We start from the raw sequence: 20,789 nt of genomic DNA, 5'->3' as shown, positions 1-20,789 counted from the left end.
TTTACTTTATAAATCATCTCTAATATTTATATATATATATATATATATATATATATATATATAATATCCTACAATTTTAAGGTTTTAAGTTGAATAAATAAATTATTCGTTGCTTCAAAATATCCTACCTTATTAATTATTCTATTTTTTGTAATTTTTCTAATGTATCTACACTAGTTTTTCCTGTGTTTCCGCATATTTCTGTACAGTACGTTAAGTAGGGCAGAACCGTAGAACAATAGATCATGTGTAGGCTGTTTTTGTTGAGTCGAGCATGAGGTGATGTTAACTGAAACCAACCAAGTGAGAGCAAATAAAGTCTTTGATAACATGTGTTTTTTCAGTAAACGTTAAAAGGATTTATGCCTTACTGTTCATAAATTTCACTGTTGGATGTCTAAGCTGAACAGACACAACCTGCACCTGTGTGTTCCCATACCAGTCTGTGGATTTAAAGACATTTTAATATGACTAAGATGATGGTTTTATTGGTGATGAAGGCATGCTGCCATTCTTAAGGTATGCTGAAGACATCGCTGAACGGGCTTTGTTTTCAACAGTGAAGATATACTTTCCCACCTGCTCATTTTTTAGAAAAAAAGCTCTTTCTTTTTAAGCTTCACAACACCTGTTCCACCAGAAAACAAATACAATACGAGGAAGTCATATCATATTATAGCTCTGTTAGCTTAGCTTTGTTAGCTTAGCTCTGTTAGCTTAAAGTATCATCAAGTTTTTTTCTTCTAACTAAAACTCATAGACACTTATTTTAACAGTCATTCAAAATCAAACTGTATTTTAACCTTCACGTGCTGCGTCAGCTGATAGTTTACATTATAGCTCTGTTAGCTTAGCTGTGTTAGCTTTGCTCTATAAATAAAATATCAACTTTTTTTCTTCTAACTAAAACTCATAGATACTTATTTTAACAGTCGCTCAAAATCAAACTGTATTTTAACCTTCATGTGCTGCATTTACATTATAGCTCTGTTAGCTTAGCTCTGTTAGCTTAGCTCTGTAAATTAAGTATCATCAAGTTTTTTTCTTCAAAGTAAAACTCATGGACGCATATTTTAACAGTCCTATAAGCTTCATATGCTGCGTCAGCTGATAGTTGAGAAAACCAGAGAAAACGCTTATGTAAAGATCTGCTTTTATGTCAAATATTTGAGTATAATTTTAATTTATTACCATTTTGATTTCATATACGTAATATTTGGAACCAATATTCACCTCTAAAGTCTTTGAAAAAAAAAAATTTAAGCATCTTTGTGTTATTTAAGCAATAAATTATATAAAATTTTCAAATCAGATTTATGTTTTTTTTTGTGTTTTTGGTCCTTTTGTGTTGATATAGTAGGTTAAAGTGAAAAAATAACAGGCAGATGTGATAGATGAAGTTGTGCTGGGAAAAAAAAGATACCAAACATAGGTATAATAAACATTTCTTTATATAGTATAGAAAGGCAAAATCAAAAGTACTCAAAAATGGCCAAAATAGGCTCAGACCTGTAAGGGTTAAAGAAAAGTGAAAAAATAGTTGAAAAAGTTTCTGTTCACTTCTGTTCTAAGACCAGTTTCCTTCTCTGCCGTGATACTCTGTACACATGCCGACACTTATCTCGTCGATAACCCGCCAGAAGGAAAAACCACACACACTGCAGGAAGATAGAGCAAGGTGGATAAAAAAAAGTAGCTTTAAGAACAAAGAGGCAAAGAAAAGAGAGCAGGTGAAGCAGATTCCTGGGTAGTAAAGTGAAAAGAGGGGTACGAGTTAAAGAAAGGAAGGGCAGGAGGCCAGAAAGCGGCGCCTCTTCAAACATTTTTTGATGCATGTGGGCTGAGTGAGCGGCTACACATGCCCTTTTAATCCCGGCATCAGCGGGGGCTCCTGCTCCCTGCATCCTGCCCGGCAGCTCATTCATCTGGCTGAGCCCACGGGCTTGTCTCCCCCCGTCGGGGCACTGCACACTCCTTATATTCTCTATACAGACGGAGCCTTTATGAAGCTTAGGTTTGGCGCCTGCTAGATGAAAAATGTATTGTGTGTTGATATATATACAATGTGCGCCCTGATGTAAGCATTAGACAGAAATCACACTGTGCAGCTGCATCAGAAGCTCTGGGTTTGAAGGTACGTCGCAGAGGGTGAAATGTCAAGTGTTGCTGAAAATGAATCAAGTGTGCGGTGTCACTGAAGTATGCGTACACTGCAGCTCGGCTAGGAAAAAAAAATCTGTATTTACCTGCAGGCTGCTTACATTTGATGCAGTGTTTTCTTTTCTATTCTTGTCACTCACTTCCTGCTGCTTCTGTCTTTGATGCTGCAGGTGGGTGCAGTTTGCATTTTGGCCACTAGGTGGAGATGTGCATTCAGTCAAACAGTGGTTTAGTTTGTTGCGTTAACCCATAAAGAGCAAGAGGGACTTTTGTGGCAGTTTCCAATTTTTTTTTTTTTTTTTTTTTTTTATTTATGTCTCTATTTAACCTTTCTTAAGGTATTTATTGTAATATTACCCTCTTTAGTTTGAGTTTTTTCAGTGTAAAACATGTATTTTCCTTTATTTAATTCACTGGTCATGTAGATGTTCATCAAAGCTCAGACTAAATTCAAAGGTAAACCAGTAAATTCCAACATAAACCCAGTGTCTCATCCACTGTCATTGATCCAACTCCATGGGTTTTACTGGTGAATGAATGTTGTAGAGCAGCTGTGTTAAACTCATTGTAGTTCATTCTTATGGCCTAAAGTGGGCCGGACCAATAAAATAACAAGAAAAGCACTTGGGGAGCGCAGACCTCCGCCAAGACAGATCTGCCCCCCCGATCACCACCAAAATTTCATCATTTCTTCCTTGTGCCAGAATCAACATTTCCTGAAAATTTCATGAAAATCCGTCCTTAACTTTTTGAGTTATCTTGCTAACAAACAAAGAAACTCCCAAACACACAAAGCACCACAATACCTCCTGGTGGAGGTAATAACAGCGGAAAACAGTAAAATTACATTCTAATAATGTTAACGTCTACAAAGTTTTGTTAAAGATGTGAATAAGATGAACAACCTGAAATGTCTTAAGAAAAATGAGTGCAATTTTAACACTATTATGCCTCTGTTTAGTTTTTTGCATTAACCCATAAAGAGCCAGTGGGACTTTTGTGTCAGTTCCCAGTTTATTTTTTCGCTCTATTTAACCTTTTTTAAATGATTTATCACCGTTTATTGTAATATTACCATCTTTAGTTTGAGTTTTTTCAGTGTAAAACATGTATTTTATTGTATTTAGTTCACTGGTCATGTAGATGTTCATAAATGCTCCGAGGAAATTCAAAGGTAAAGCAGTAAATTCCAACATAAACCCAGTGTCTCCATCCACTGTCACTGATCCAACTCCATGGGTTTTACTGGTGAATGAATGTTGTAGAGCAGCTGTGTTAAACTCATTTTAGTTCATTCTTATGGCCTAAAGTGGGCCGGACCAATAAAATAACAAGAAAAGCACTCGGGGAGCGCAGACCTCTGCCAAGACAGATCTGCACCACCCCCCACCCCCCCATCACCACCAAAATTTCATCATTTCTTCCTTGTGACAGAATCTACATTTCCTGAAAATTCCATGAAAATCCATCCATAACTTTTTAAGTTATCTTGCTGACAAACAAAACAAACAAACAAACACGCAAAGCAATCGCAGTACCTCCTGGTGGAGGTAATAACAGCGGAAAACAGTAAAATTACATTCTAATAATGTTAACGTCTACAAAGTTTTATTAAAGATGTGAATAACATGAACAACCTGAAATGTCTTAAGAAAAATAAGTGCAATTTTAACACTATTATGCCTCTGTTTAGTTTTTTGCATTAACCCATAAAGAGCCAGTGGGACTTTTGTGTCAGTTCCCAGTTTATTTTTTCGCTCTATTTAACCTTTTTTAAATGATTTATCACCGTTTATTGTAATATTACCATCTTTAGTTTGAGTTTTTTCAGTGTAAAACATGTATTTTATTGTATTTAATTCACTGGTCATGTAGATGTTCATCAAAGCTCAGACTAAATTCAAAGGTAAAGCAGTAAATTCCAACATAAACCCAGTGTCTCCATCCACTGTCACTGATCCAACTCCATGGGTTTTACTGGTGAATGAATGTTGTAGAGCAGCTGTGTTAAACTCATTTTAGTTCATTCTTATGGCCTAAAGTGGGCCGGACCAATAAAATAACAAGAAAAGCACTCGGGGAGCGCAGACCTCTGCCAAGACAGATCTGCACCCCCCCCCCATCACCACCAAAATTTCATCATTTCTTCCTTGTGACAGAATCAACATTTCCTGAAAATTTCATGAAAATCCATCCATAACTTTTTAAGTTATCTTGCTGACAAACAAACAAACAAACACACAAACAAACAAACAAACAAACAAACACGCAAAGCAATCGCAGTACCTCCTAGTGGAGGTAATAACAGCAGAAAACAGTAAAATTACATTCTAATAATGTTAACGTCTACAAAGTTTTGTTAAAGATGTGAATAACATGAACAACCTGAAATGTCTTAAGAAAAATAAGTGCAATTTTAACACTATTATGCCTCTGTTTAGTTTTTTGCATTAACCCATAAAGAGCCAGTGGGACTTTTGTGTCAGTTCCCAGTTTATTTTTTCGCTCTATTTAACCTTTTTTAAATGATTTATCACCGTTTATTGTAATATTACCATCTTCAGTTTGAGTTTTTTCAGTGTAAATTCAGTATTTTCCTTTATTTAATTCACTGGTCATGTAGATGTTCATCAAAGCTCAGACTAAATTCAAAGGTAAAGCAGTAAATTCCAACATAAACCCAGTGTCTCCATCCACTGTCACTGATCCAACTCCATGGGTTTTACTGGTGAATGAATGTTGTAGAGCAGCTGTGTTAAACTCATTGTAGTTCATTCTTATGGCCTAAAGTGGGCCGGACCAATAAAATAACAAGAAAAGCACTCGGGGAGCGCAGACCTCCGCCAAGACAGATCTGCACCCCCCCCCCCCCCCCATCACCACCAAAATTTCATCATTTCTTCCTTGTGACAGAATCAACATTTCCTGAAAATTTCATGAAAATCCATCCATAACTTTTTAAGTTATCTTGCTGACAAACAAACAAACAAACACACAAAGCAATCGCAGTACCTCCTGGTGGAGGTAATAACAGCGGAAAACAGTAAAATTACATTCTAATAATGTTAACGTCTACAAAGTTTTATTAAAGATGTGAATAACATGAACAACCTGAAATGTCTTAAGAAAAATAAGTGCAGTTTTAACACTATTATGCCTCTGTTTAGTTTTTTGCATTAACCCATAAAGAGCCAGTGGGACTTTTGTGTCAGTTCCCAATTTATTTTTTCGCTCTATTTAACCTTTTTTAAATGATTTATCACCGTTTATTGTAATATTACCATCTTTAGTTTGAGTTTTTTCAGTGTAAAACATGTATTTTATTGTATTTAATTCACTGGTCATGTAGATGTTCATCAAAGCTCAGACTAAATTCAAAGGTAAAGCAGTAAATTCCAACATAAACCCAGTGTCTCCATCCACTGTCACTGATCCAACTCCATGGGTTTTACTGGTGAATGAATGTTGTAGAGCAGCTGTGTTAAACTCATTTTAGTTCATTCTTATGGCCTAAAGTGGGCCGGACCAATAAAATAACAAGAAAAGCACTTGAGGACCGCAGACCTCCGCCAAGACAGATCTGCACCCCCCCCCCCCCCATCACCACCAAAATTTCATCATTTCTTCCTTGTGACAGAATCAACATTTCCTGAAAATTTCATGAAAATCCATCCATAACTTTTTAAGTTATCTTGCTAACAAACAAACAAACAAACACGCAAAGCAATCGCAGTACCTCCTGGTGGAGGTAATAACAGCGGAAAACAGTAAAATTACATTCTAATAATGTTAACGTCTACAAAGTTTTATTAAAGATGTGAATAAGATGAACAACCTGAAATGTCTTAAGAAAAATAAGTGCAGTTTTAACACTATTATGCCTCTGTTTAGTTTTTTGCATTAACCCATAAAGAGCCAGTGGGACTTTTGTGTCAGTTCCCAATTTATTTTTTCGCTCTATTTAACCTTTTTTAAATGATTTATCACCGTTTATTGTAATATTACCATCTTTAGTTTGAGTTTTTTCAGTGTAAAACATGTATTTTATTGTATTTAATTCACTGGTCATGTAGATGTTCATCAAAGCTCAGACTAAATTCAAAGGTAAACCAGTAAATTCCAACATAAACCCAGTGTCTCCATCCACTGTCACTGATCCAACTCCATGGGTTTTACTGGTGAATGAATGTTGTAGAGCAGCTGTGTTAAACTCATTTTAGTTCATTCTTATGGCCTAAAGTGGGCCGGACCAGTAAAATAACAAGAAAAGCACTCGAGGACCGCAGACCTCCGCCAAGACAGATCTGCACCCCCCACCCCCCCCCATCACCACCAAAATTTCATCATTTCTTCCTTGTGACAGAATCAACATTTCCTGAAAATTTCATGAAAATCCATCCATAACTTTTTAAGTTATCTTGCTGACAAACAAACAAACAAACACACAAACAAACAAACAAACAAACACGCAAAGCAATCGCAGTACCTCCTAGTGGAGGTAATAACAGCAGAAAACAGTAAAATTACATTCTAATAATGTTAACGTCTACAAAGTTTTGTTAAAGATGTGAATAACATGAATAACCTGAAATGTCTTAAGAAAAATAAGTGCAATTTTAACACTATTATGCCTCTGTTTAGTTTTTTGCATTAACCCATAAAGAGCCAGTGGGACTTTTGTGTCAGTTCCCAATTTATTTTTTCGCTCTATTTAACCTTTTTTAAATGATTTATCACCGTTTATTGTAATATTACCCTCTTTAGTTTGAGTTTTTTCAGTGTAAATTCAGTATTTTCCTTTATTTAATTCACTGGTCATGTAGATGTTCATCAAAGCTCAGACTAAATTCAAAGGTAAACCAGTAAATTCCAACATAAACCCAGTGTCTCCATCCACTGTCACTGATCCAACTCCATGGGTTTTACTGGTGAATGAATGTTGTAGAGCAGCTGTGTTAAACTCATTTTAGTTCATACAGCCCAGGGGTGTCCAACCCTGGTCCTCCAGAGCTACTATCCTTCATGTTTTAGACGTATCCCTCTTCCAACACACCTGATTCAAATGATAAGCCTATCACCACGCTCTGCAGAAGACTGACAACGACTGTCAGGTGTGCTGGAAGAGGGATACGTCTAAAACATGAAGGATAGTAGCTCTGGAGGACCAGGATTGGACCCCCCTGATCTAAAACATGCAGGATAGCGGCCCCTGATCTAGATAGTCCTACCCACGTATTTGTTCCAACCGTTCACTGAACCAGCCCATTTTGACGAGCACCACTCCTCATCCAAGCAGATGGATAATTAGTGGAATCACCTGAACAGGTAGAACCAATACATGACTGGACTTTGACTATGAAGCTGGAATTACCCACCTCTGTTAAGGAAATAAAGCCATTTTCGACCACTTTCAAGGCAAAGTATGCATCATTTCTCACTTATGTTTTTTTAAAAGTCCCGTTCAAACTCCTCTTTTTCTCAGTGAACAAGGAACTAAGTCACTGAAGGGAAAGAGTGAGTAGGAATTGCAAGAAAAAAAGCCATAAAAATAGAAAAATAAACCAGTATTTTCAGATTATTTTCATATCTGATGACCATGAAAAGACGACAAACTGTATTTTACACCAATTATTTACATGTATTGATAGAATTAATGGATCGACAGGTGTTAAACAGTTTAAATCAGTAGATGGTTTAGGTCTTTGACGGTTATCTTTTGGTTCTTTAATACATCTGAACAATTAGTTTTCTTTACATTTATACCTTTACCAAGTGATTTATCACCACGTTTTGGGGTATTTTCCTGTTTTTTTCCCCCATTTTTCAGTTAAAATCATGTATTTTCTTATATTTAATTTACTGATAAAATAGATGTTAAGTATTCAGAGTAAATTCAGAGGTTATTAGAGGAAAACTGAAGAAAAAGTGACTTAAAAAAATTGAATAGTCATAAGTATCAAATCAGTTAATGGATCGACAGGTGTTAAACAGTTTAGATCAGTAGATGGTTTAGGTCTTTGACGGTTATCTTTTGGCTCTTTAAAACATCTGTACAATTAGTTTTCTTTACATTTACACCTTTACCAAGTGATTTATCACCACGTTTTGGGGTATTTTCCTGTTTTTTTCCCCCATTTTTCAGTTAAAATCATGTATTTTCCTATATTTAATTTACAGATAACATAGATGTTAAGTTTTCAGAGTAAATTCAGAGGTTATTTGAGGAAAACTGAAGAAAAAGTGACTTAAAAAAATCAATAGGTATATGTATCAAATCAATGAATGGATCGACAGGTGTTAAACAGTTTAGATCAGTAGATGGTTTAGGTCTTTGACGGTTATCTTTTGGTTCTTTAATACATCTGAACAATTAGTTTTCTTTACATTTACACCTTTACCAAGTGATTTATCACCACGTTTTGGGGTATTTTCCTGTTTTTTTCCCCCATTTTTCAGTTAAAATCATGTATTTTCCTATATTTAATTTACTGATAAAATAGATGTTAAGTATTCAGAGTAAATTCAGAGGTTATTAGAGGAAAACTGAAGAAAAAGTGACTTAAAAAAATTGAATTGTCATAAGTATCAAATCAGTTAATGGATCGACAGGTGTTAAACAGTTTAAATCAGTAGATGGTTTAGGTCTTTGACGGTTATCTTTTGGCTCTTTAAAACATCTGTACAATTAGTTTTCTTTACATTTACACCTTTACCAAGTGATTTATCACCACGTTTTGGGGTATTTTCCTGTTTTTTTCCCCCATTTTTCAGTTAAAATCATGTATTTTCCTATATTTAATTTACTGATAAAATAGATGTTAAGTATTCAGAGTAAATTCAGAGGTTATTAGAGGAAAACTGAAGAAAAAGTGACTTAAAAAAATTGAATAGTCATAAGTATCAAATCAATGAATGGATCGACAGGTGTTAAACAGTTTAAATCAGTAGATGGTTTAGGTCTTTGACGGTTATCTTTTGGTTCTTTAATACATCTGAACAATTAGTTTTCTTTACATTTACACCTTTACCAAGTGATTTATCACTACGTTTTGGGGTATTTTCCTGTTTTTTTCCCCCATTTTTCAGTTAAAATCATGTATTTTCCTATATTTAATTTACTGATAAAATAGATGTTAAGTATTCAGAGTAAATTCAGAGGTTATTAGAGGAAAACTGAAGAAAAAGTGACTTAAAAAAATTGAATAGTCATAAGTATCAAATCAGTTAATGGATCGACAGGTGTTAAACAGTTTAAATCAGTAGATGGTTTAGGTCTTTGACGGTTATCTTTTGGCTCTTTAAAACATCTGTACAGTTAGTTTTCTTTACATTTACACCTTTACCAAGTGATTTATCACCACGTTTTGGGGTATTTTCCTGTTTTTTTTTCCCCATTTTTCAGTTAAAATCATGTATTTTCCTATATTTAATTTACTGATAACATAGATGTTAAGTTTTCAGAGTAAATTCAGAGGTTATTTGAGGAAAACTGAAGAAAAAGTGACTTAAAAAAATCAATAGGTATATGTATCAAATCAATGAATGGATCGACAGGTGTTAAACAGTTTAGATCAGTAGATGGTTTAGGTCTTTGACGGTTATCTTTTAGTTCTTTAAAACATCTGAACAATTAGTTTTCTTTACATTTACACCTTTACCAAGTGATTTATCACCACGTTTTGGGGTATTTTCCTGTTTTTTTCCCCCATTTTTCAGTTAAAATCATGTATTTTCCTATATTTAATTTACTGATAAAATAGATGTTAAGTTTTCAGAGTAAATTCAGAGGTTATTAGAGGAAAACTGAAGAAAAAGTGACTTAAAAAAATTGAATAGTCATAAGTATCAAATCAGTTAATGGATCGACAGGTGTTAAACAGTTTAAATCAGTAGATGGTTTAGGTCTTTGACGGTTATCTTTTGGCTCTTTAAAACATCTGTACAATTAGTTTTCTTTACATTTACACCTTTACCAAGTGATTTATCACCACGTTTTGGGGTATTTTCCTGTTTTTTTCCCCCATTTTTCAGTTAAAATCATGTATTTTCCTATATTTAATTTACTGATAAAATAGATGTTAAGTTTTCAGAGTAAATTCAGAGGTTATTAGAGGAAAACTGAAGAAAAAGTGACTTAAAAAAATTGAATAGTCATAAGTATCAAATCAATGAATGGATCGACAGGTGTTAAACAGTTTAGATCAGTAGATGGTTTAGGTCTTTGACGGTTATCTTTTGGTTCTTTAATACATCTGAACAATTAGTTTTCTTTACATTTACACCTTTACCAAGTGATTTATCACCACGTTTTGGGGTATTTTCCTGTTTTTTTCCCCCATTTTTCAGTTAAAATCATGTATTTTCCTATATTTAATTTACTGATAACATAGATGTTAAGTTTTCAGAGTAAATTCAGAGGTTATTTGAGGAAAACTGAAGAAAAAGTGACTTAAAAAAATCAATAGGTATATGTATCAAATCAATGAATGGATCGACAGGTGTTAAACAGTTTAGATCAGTAGATGGTTTAGGTCTTTGACGGTTATCTTTTAGTTCTTTAATACATCTGAACAATTAGTTTTCTTTACATTTACACCTTTACCAAGTGATTTATCACCACGTTTTGGGGTATTTTCCTGTTTTTTTCCCCCATTTTTCAGTTAAAATCATGTATTTTCCTATATTTAATTTACTGATAAAATAGATGTTAAGTATTCAGAGTAAATTCAGAGGTTATTAGAGGAAAACTGAAGAAAAAGTGACTTAAAAAAATTGAATAGTCATAAGTATCAAATCAGTTAATGGATCGACAGGTGTTAAACAGTTTAGATCAGTAGATGGTTTAGGTCTTTGACGGTTATCTTTTGGCTCTTTAAAACATCTGTACAATTAGTTTTCTTTACATTTACACCTTTACCAAGTGATTTATCACCACGTTTTGGGGTATTTTCCTGTTTTTTTCCCCCATTTTTCAGTTAAAATCATGTATTTTCCTATATTTAATTTACTGATAACATGTTAAGTTTTCAGAGTAAATTCAGAGGTTATTTGAGGAAAACTGAAGAAAAAGTGACTTAAAAAAATGAATAGTTATAGGTATCAAATCAATGAATGGATCGACAGGTGTTAAACAGTTTAAATCAGTAGATGGTTTAGGTCTTTGACGGTTATCTTTTGGTTCTTTAATACATCTGTACAATTAGTTTTCTTTATATTTATACCTTTACCAAGTGATTTATCACCATGTTTTGGGGTATTTTCCTGTTTTTTTCCCCCCATTTTTTTAGTTAAAATCGTGTATTTTCCTATATTTACTGATCATGTAGATGTTAAGTATTCAGAGGTTATTAGAGGAAAACTGAAGAAAAAGTGACTTAAAAAAATCAATAGGTATATGTATCAAATCAATGAATGGATCGACAGGTGTTAAACAGTTTAGATCAGTAGATGGTTTAGGTCTTTGACGGTTATCTTTTAGTTCTTTAATACATCTGAACAATTAGTTTTCTTTACATTTACACCTTTACCAAGTGATTTATCACCACGTTTTGGGGTATTTTCCTGTTTTTTTCCCCCATTTTTCAGTTAAAATCATGTATTTTCCTATATTTAATTTACTGATAACATAGATGTTAAGTTTTCAGAGTAAATTCAGGGGTTATTAGAGGAAAACTGAAGAAAAAGTGACTTAAAAAAATTGAATAGTCATAAGTATCAAATCAGTTAATGGATCGACAGGTGTTAAACAGTTTAAATCAGTAGATGGTTTAGGTCTTTGACGGTTATCTTTTGGCTCTTTAAAACATCTGTACAATTAGTTTTCTTTACATTTACACCTTTACCAAGTGATTTATCACCACGTTTTGGGGTATTTTCCTGTTTTTTTCCCCCATTTTTCAGTTAAAATCGTGTATTTTCCTATATTTACTGATCATGTAGATGTTAAGTATTCAGAGGTTATTAGAGGAAAACTGAAGAAAAAGTGACTTAAAAAAATGAATAGTTATAGGTATCAAATCAATGGATGGATCGACAGGTGTTAAACAGTTTAGATCAGTAGATGGTTTTGGTGGATGTTTTGGTGTTTATGGGTTAAATGTGCATATAAGTATTGATAATATAGGCACAACAGTATCACATCAGACAGTAATAAATAATAAAAGACTATATTTTCTCCATTTCGTCATTTGACAGTAGGTAATTATTCGTGTTATCCTTTGGTGTGTGTGTCCAGGTTCCGGTTGTGGGCAGTGGACACCACAGGGCGCCGATCCAGTCCAAGTGAGGTCACCATCAAAACCCCGTGTCCAACTGTGGATGACGTCAAAGCACAAGGTGAGGAAAGGCATTAAAAGTCTGTGGTGAATCATCTCTGTGAGCAGGACACAGGTGTTCCACAGAAAAACCACTCATTTTCCACTTCAGAGATTCAGTTCATAGGATAAGGTGTCATCTGCAGGTCTGACTGATGTGTGTTTGGTGTGAAAAGGGGTCGAAAGTAACAAAATATTCAACTTTTTATATGGACAAAAGTATGTGGACACGTTGAACTCAGGTGTTTGTTTTCTAACAGGGGTCTAGGATACAAAACAATGACAGATCAGCGTTCTTACAAGTGACATTTAAGACTTTTTGAGACTACGTAGAACAGAATTTAAGGCCTATTTCATGATCGTACTGGCAAAAATTCAAGACTCCTCAAATTTAAGAAAATGTACAGGGTGGGGAAGCAAAATTTACAATATTTTGAGGCAGGGATTGAAAGACAGTGTATGACCAACTAGTTTATTGAAAGTCATGAGAATTTATTTGCCACAAGAAAATGGACATAATAGAAAATGTTTTTATTCTATGTGTCCTCCTTCTTTCTCAATAACTGCCTTCACACGCTTCCTGAAACTTGCGCAAGTGTTCCTCAAATATTCGGGTGACAACTTCTCCCATTCTTCTTTAATAGTATCTTCCAGACTTTCTCGTAATAGTTTTGCTCATAGTCATTCTCTTCTTTCCATTATAAACAGTCTTTATGGACACTCCAACTATTTTTGAAATCTCCTTTGGTGTGACGAGTGCATTCAGCAAATCACACACTCTTTGACGTTTGCTTTCCTGATTACTCATATGGGCCAAAGTTTCTGAAAAGGTATGGATAATAGTGTTAGGTATGATTATGACATCAATATATGTTTGGTTTCAAAACAATTGACGTAGTGCCTGCTGAGAAAAAACAACTAAATGTTCATTGTAAATTTAGCTTCCCCACCCTGTATTTATTTACTCCAACACCTTGATTCCCATTGTCATTTCTCACTGGGGGCTGCAAAGTTAGTGGTAACACTTTATAATAAGTCCACACTATGAAGCATTAGTTCAGCATTAACACATACTGTATTCATCATGTATAAAGCATATTTCTGACAGGAATACTCATTAATATATGGTTTATAAACACAGTTATAAATGTTTTACTCATCATTAATAAGAACATTAGTTAAGCATTAACAAATACTGTATTCATCATTTATAACGCATATTTCTGACATGAATACTCATTAATATGTGGTTTATTAGCAGTTCTAAATGTTTTACTCATTAATAAGAAACTTAGTTAATCATTAACAAATACTGTATTCATCATTTATAAAGCATATTTCTGACAGGAATACTCATTAATATATGGTTTATAAGCACAGTTATAAATGTTTTACTCATCATTAATAAGAACAGTAGTTAAGCATTAACAAATACTGTATTCATCATTTATAAAGCATATTTTTGACATGAATACACATTAATATAAGGTTTATAAGCACAGTTATAAGTGTTTTACTCATCATTAATAAGAACATTAGTTAAGCATTAACAAATACTGTATTCATCATTTATAAAGCATATTTCTGACATGAATACTCATTAATATATGGTTTATAAGCAGTTCTAAATGTTTTACTCATTAATAAGAACAGTAGTTAAGCATTAACAAATACTGTTTTCATCATTTATAAAGCATATTTCTGACAGGAATACTCATTAATATATGGTTTCTAAACACAGTTATAAATGTTTTACTCATCATTAATAAGAACATTAGTTAAGCATTAACAAATACTGTATTCATCATTTATAAAGCATATTTTTGACATGAATACACATTAATATAAGGTTTATAAGCACAGTTATAAGTGTTTTACTCATCATTAATAAGAACATTAGTTAAGCATTAACAAATACTGTATTCATCATTTATAAAGCATATTTCTGACATGAATACTCATTAATATATGGTTTATAAGCAGTTCTAAATGTTTTACTCATTAATAAGAACATTAGTTAAGCATTAACAAATACTGTATTCATCATTTATAAAGCATATTTCTGACATGAATACACATTAATATATGGTTTCTAAACACAGTTATAAGTGTTTTACTCATCATTAATAAGAACATTAGTTAAGCATTAACAAATACTGTATTCATCATTTATAAAGCATATTTCTGACAGGAATACTCATTAATATATGGTTTCTAAACACAGTTATAAATGTTTTACTCATCATTAATAAGAACATTAGTTAAGCATTAACAAATACTGTATTCATCATTTATAAAGCATATTTCTGACAGGAATACTCATTAATATATGGTTTCTAAACACAGTTATAAATGTTTTACTCATCATTAATAAGAACATTAGTTAAGCATTAACAAATACTGTATTCATCATTTATAAAGCATATTTCTGACATGAATACTCATTAATATATGGTTTCTAAACACAGTTATAAATGTTTTACTCATCATTAATAAGAACATTAGTTAAGCATTAACAAATACTGTATTCATCATTTATAAAGCATATTTCTGACATGAATGCTCATTAATATATGGTTTATAAGCAGTTCTAAATGTTTTACTCATTAATAAGAACATTAGTTAAGCATTAACAAATACTGTTTTCATCATTTATAAAGCATATTTTTGACATGAATACACATTAATATATGGTTTATAAGCAGAGTTATAAATGTTTTACTCATCATTAATAAGAACATTGGTTAAGCATTAACAAATACTGTATTCATCATTTATAAAGCATATTTCTGACATGAATACACATTAATATATGGTTTATTAGCAGAGTTATAAATGTTTTACTCATCATTAATAAGAACATTAGTTAAGCATTAACAAATACTGTATTCATCATTTATAAAGCATATTTCTGACATGAATACACATTAATATAAGGTTTATAAGCAGTTCTAAATGTTTCACTCATTAATAAGAACATTAGTTAAGCATTAACACATACTGTATTCATCATGTATAAAGCATATTTTTGACATCAATACTCATTAATATATGGTTTATAAGCACAGTATTAATGTTTTACTCGTATATCGACTAACATTACTTTCTTTGAAATTTGGATATTTTAGAGACTCATTTAAACACGATACAACCAACAAGTATGTGGCAACATAACCTAACCCTACCATATCAAATTTAATACCTTTAAAAGACTCTTTGTAAGATATTAAAGGCAGATTTGGAAATTCAAGACATTTAAGACTTTTTAAGACCCTGCAGGAGTCCTGCAAATGTCATAATATAGTTTTATATTGGGATAAATATCATTGCATTGGTTAGTTTGGTTTAAATTTTTATCTTTGCTTCCAAAATGCCTCAGAGATGATTTTTACTTAATTTCTCGCAACATTGATTTTTTTTTTTAAATGACCATGACTATGATTTTAAATGTTCTACCTCTGAATTTCTTAAATATTTTTCATGCTCTAACTGTAAATAGTAATTTTCTATCACAACTAACCATCTACTTTCTTCACTTCTCACTTGGGAAGAAAAATCTCCCAAAATATTTTTAAGGAAATTTTAATTTTTATAAACTATTTGGACAAAAATTTGAGATAAAAACATCAATATTTCCTCAAGCTTTAATGGAGATTTCTCCTCCCAAGTGAGAGGTGAAGAAAGTAGATGGTTAGTTGTGGTAGAAAATTATTATTTACAGTCAGAGCAGGAAAAATATTTTAGAAATGTTGAGGTAAATTTTGTAAAATATTTTAAATTTTTGAAATTAACCTCTCAACATTGAGTTTATTTGTGTGTTTTTTAATCTATGGCTATAATTTTAAATGTTCTACCTGCTCTTACTGTAAATGATCATCTTCTTCCACAACTTACCATCTACTTTCTTCACATCTACCCTTAAACTTTAAGGAAATATTAATGTTTTTATCTCAAATCATCACGAACAGGACATCTTACAGCTGTAGACATGATGTGTCCCAATATTTTTGTCCATATCGTTTATAAACATCAATATTTCCTTTAAGTTTAATGTTAGATTTTTTCAGTGTAAAGTAGGTATTTTACTATATTTAATCTGCTGATCATGTTGATATTTATTCAAACTCAGAGTGAATTCAAAGGTTATTAAATCAGAAACATGGAAAACAGAAAAAAAAGTGACTTTTTCAGCAAATCTATCATTAATTAAGTGTCTCCATCCACTGTCATTCATCCAACTTCATGGGTTTTACTGGTGAATCAATGTTGTAAAAGATGGAGGTGTTACCACGGTAACTACGGAGCCTCTGAACATCCAAATGGGGTCATATCTGATGACCATGAAAAGATGACAAACTGTTTTTTACACTAATTATTTACATTTTCATGGAGTTAAAAAATGACCAGCTGAGTGGAATTTTTTTTGTATTTTTTTTGTATTTTTTAACTCCGTGAAAAATAGGTTCATCAAATAAAATTTCAATAGCATTGTTTTTTGTTTTTTTTCATGCCTAAAAGAGGAATAAAATCACTCACGAAAAAAAAAAAAAATTGACTTAGGTTCTCATAATTCATGCATGAAAGGGTTAATGCAATGATATTTATCCCAATATAAAACTATATTATGACATGAAACACTTGAATCCAACGTGTCCCAATACTTTCGTCCATATCGTTTATAAACATCAATATTTCCTTAAAGTTTAATGTTAGATGTTTCTTCCTCAGTGACGTGAAGAAAGTAGAGGGTTAGTTTTGACAGAAAATTATTATTTACAGTCGGAGCAGGAAAAATATTTTAGGAATGTTGAGGTTAATTTCTAAAATATTTTTAATTTTAGAAATTAACCTCTCAACATTGAATTTGTTTATTTTTGATCCATGACTATAATTTTAAATCTTCTCTCTAAATTTCTCAAATATTTTTCATGCTCTGACTAAATAATAATTTTCTACCACAAATAACCATCTACTTTCTTCACATCTCCCCTTAAACTTGAAGGAAATATTGATGTTTTTATCTGAAATCAGCACAAACAGGACATCTTACAGCTGTAGACATGATGTGTCCCAATATTATAGTTTATAAACATCAATATTTCCTTAAACAAGGAAAACAGAAAAAAAAGTGACTTTTTCAGCAAATCTATCATTAATTAAGTGTCTCCATCCACTGTCATTCATCCAACTTCATGGGTTTTACTGGTGAATCAATGTTGTAAAAGATGGAGGTGTTACCACGGTAACTACGGAGCCTCTGAACATCCAAATGGGGTCATATCTGATGACCATGAAAAGATGACAAACTGTTTTTTACACTAATTATTTACATTTTCATGGAGTTAAAAAATGTCCAGCTGAGTGGAATTTTTTTTTATTATTACCTCCGCCAAGGAGGTTATGTTTTTGCCAGGGTTTGTTTGTCTGTTTGTCTGTCCGTTAGTGTGCAACATAACTCAAAAAGTTATGGACAGATTTTGATGAAATTTTCAGGGTTTGTTGGAAATGGGATAAGGAAGAAATGATTAACTTTTGGGGGTGATCCGGAAGAAATCCTGGATTCTGGATCACTTTGAAATTTTTGTTAACATTGTGGTAAATGGGGCCAAAATTTTCGTTTCCCAATATCTCGCTTACTTATTGACCAAAACTCATGAAATTTAACTCAGGAATTGACAATGGGGTCCTCTATCACATTTCAAAGGCTGATCCGGATCTGAATCAGAAGGCGGATTTTATTTTAAAAAATAAATGTAGGATTTGTATCACCGATTATGAGGGGAATTTTTGCGCTTGGTGGAGGTCTGCGCTCTCCGAGTGCTTTTCTAGTTTTTTATTTTTTAACTCCGTGAAAAATAGGTTCATCAAATAAAATTTCAATAGCATTGTTTTTTGTTTTTTGTCATGCCTAAAAGAGGAACTAGAAGCACTCGGAGAGCGCAGACCTCCGCCAAGGCTGATCAGTGGCCCCCCCCCCACGCCAAGGAGGTTATGTTTTTGCCAGGGTTTGTTTGTCTGTCTGTTTGTTTGTCTGTCCGTTAGTGTGCAACATAACTCAAAAAGTTATGGACAGATTTTGATGAAATTTTCTGGTCTGCGCCCCCCCCACCCCACCCCCCGTGGGCCCCCCCACCCCCAATCACCAACAAAATTTAATCATTTCTTCCTTATCCCATTTCCAACAAACCCTGAAAATTTCATCAAAATCTGTCCATAACTTTTTGAGTTATGTTGCACACTAACGGACAGACAAACAAACAAACCCTGGCAAAAACATAACCTCCTTGGTGGAGGTAATAAAATCACTCAAGAAAAAAAAAAAAATATATATTGACTTAGGTTCTCATACTTCATGCATGAAAGGGTTAATGCAATGATATTTATCCCAATATAAAACTATATTATGACATGAAACACTTGAATCCAACGTGTCCCAATACTTTCGTCCATATCGTTTATAAACATCAATATTTCCTTAAAGTTTAATGTTAGATGTTTCTTCCTCAGTGACGTGAAGAAAGTAGAGGGTTAGTTTTGACAGAAAATTATTATTTACAGTCGGAGCAGGAAAAATATTTTAGGAATGTTGAGGTTAATTTCTAAAATATTTTTAGTTTTAGAAATTAACCTCTCAACATTGAATTTGTTTATTTTTGATCCATGACTATAATTTTAAATCTTCTCTCTAAATTTCTCAAATATTTTTCATGCTCTGACTAAATAATAATTTTCTACCACAAATAACCATCTACTTTCTTCACATCTCCCCTTAAACTTGAAGGAAATATTGATGTTTTTATCTGAAATCAGCACAAACAGGACATCTTACAGCTGTAGACATGATGTGTCCCAATATTATAGTTTATAAACATCAATATTTCCTTAAACAAGGAAAACAGAAAAAAAAGTGACTTTTTCAGCAAATCTATCATTAATTGTCTCCATCCACTGTCATTCATCCAACTTCATGGGTTTTATTGGTGAATCAATGTTGTAAAAGATGGAGGTGTTACCACGGTAACTACGGAGCCTCTGAACATCCAAATGGGGTCATATCTGATGACCATGAAAAGATGACAAACTGTTTTTTACACTAATTATTTACATTTTCATGGAGTTAAAAAATGTCCAGCTGAGTGGAATTTTTTTTATTATTACCTCCGCCAAGGAGGTTATGTTTTTGCCAGGGTTTGTTTGTCTGTTTGTCTGTCCGTTAGTGTGCAACATAACTCAAAAAGTTATGGACAGATTTTGATGAAATTTTCAGGGTTTGTTGGAAATGGGATAAGGAAGAAATGATTAACTTTTGGGGGTGATCCGGAAGAAATCCTGGATTCTGGATCACTTTGAAATTTTTGTTAACATTGTGGTAAATGGGGCCAAAATTTTCGTTTCCCAATATCTCGCTTACTTATTGACCAAAACTCATGAAATTTAACTCAGGAATTGACAATGGGGTCCTCTATCACATTTCAAAGGCTGATCCGGATCTGAATCAGAAGGCGGATTTTATTTTAAAAAATAAATGTAGGATTTGTATCACCGATTATGTGGGGAATTTTTGCGCTTGGTGGAGGTCTGCGCTCTCCGAGTGCTTTTCTAGTTTTTTATTTTTTAACTCTGTGAAAAATAGGTTCATCAAAAAAAATTTCAATAGCATTGTTTTTTGTTTTTTGTCATGCCTAAAAGAGGAACTAGAAGCACTCGGAGAGCGCAGACCTCCGCCAAGGCTGATCAGTGGCCCCCCCCCCACGCCAAGGAGGTTATGTTTTTGCCAGGGTTTGTTTGTCTGTCTGTTTGTTTGTCTGTCCGTTAGTGTGCAACATAACTCAAGAAGTTATGGACAGATTTTGATGAAATTTTCTGGTCTGCGCCCGCCCCCCCCACCCCCCACCCCCAATCACCAACAAAATTTAATCATTTCTTCCTTATCCCATTTCCAACAAACCCTGAAAATTTCATCAAAATCTGTCCATAACTTTTTGAGTTATGTTGCACACTAACGGACAGACAAACAAACAAACCCTGGCAAAAACATAACCTCCTTGGTGGAGGTAATAAAATCACTCAAGAAAAAAAAAAATATATATATTGACTTAGGTTCTCATACTTCATGCATGAAAGGGTTAATGCAATGATATTTATCCCAATATAAAACTATATTATGACATGAAACACTTGAATCCAACGTGTCCCAATACTTTCGTCCATATAGTGCATTGGTTGCGTAAATAGAGCATAGATGTTTTTTTGCGGTGGCGTGCTGCTGATTGGATTGAACCGTTACGAAACTGCGCCAACCAGTGAAGTGTGATA

The 20,789-nt window shown here is 33.1% G+C and overlaps 1 protein-coding gene across 1 annotated transcript in view; it reads left to right on the top strand.

Annotated features, from left to right (window-relative positions):
- The window catches only part of astn1 (astrotactin 1), a 982,704-nt gene that overhangs the window by 899,366 nt on the left and 62,549 nt on the right, over positions 1 to 20,789 (top strand). The window contains 1 exon segment of the mRNA XM_030160213.1: positions 12,395 to 12,495. Within this exon segment, the coding sequence (XP_030016073.1) occupies positions 12,395 to 12,495 (101 nt within the window).

The sequence above is a fragment of the Sphaeramia orbicularis genome, chromosome 17 (assembly GCF_902148855.1).
Source record: "Sphaeramia orbicularis chromosome 17, fSphaOr1.1, whole genome shotgun sequence".
Taxonomy (NCBI): domain Eukaryota; kingdom Metazoa; phylum Chordata; class Actinopteri; order Kurtiformes; family Apogonidae; genus Sphaeramia; species Sphaeramia orbicularis.
This window is presented reverse-complemented; position numbering and strand designations above follow the sequence as displayed.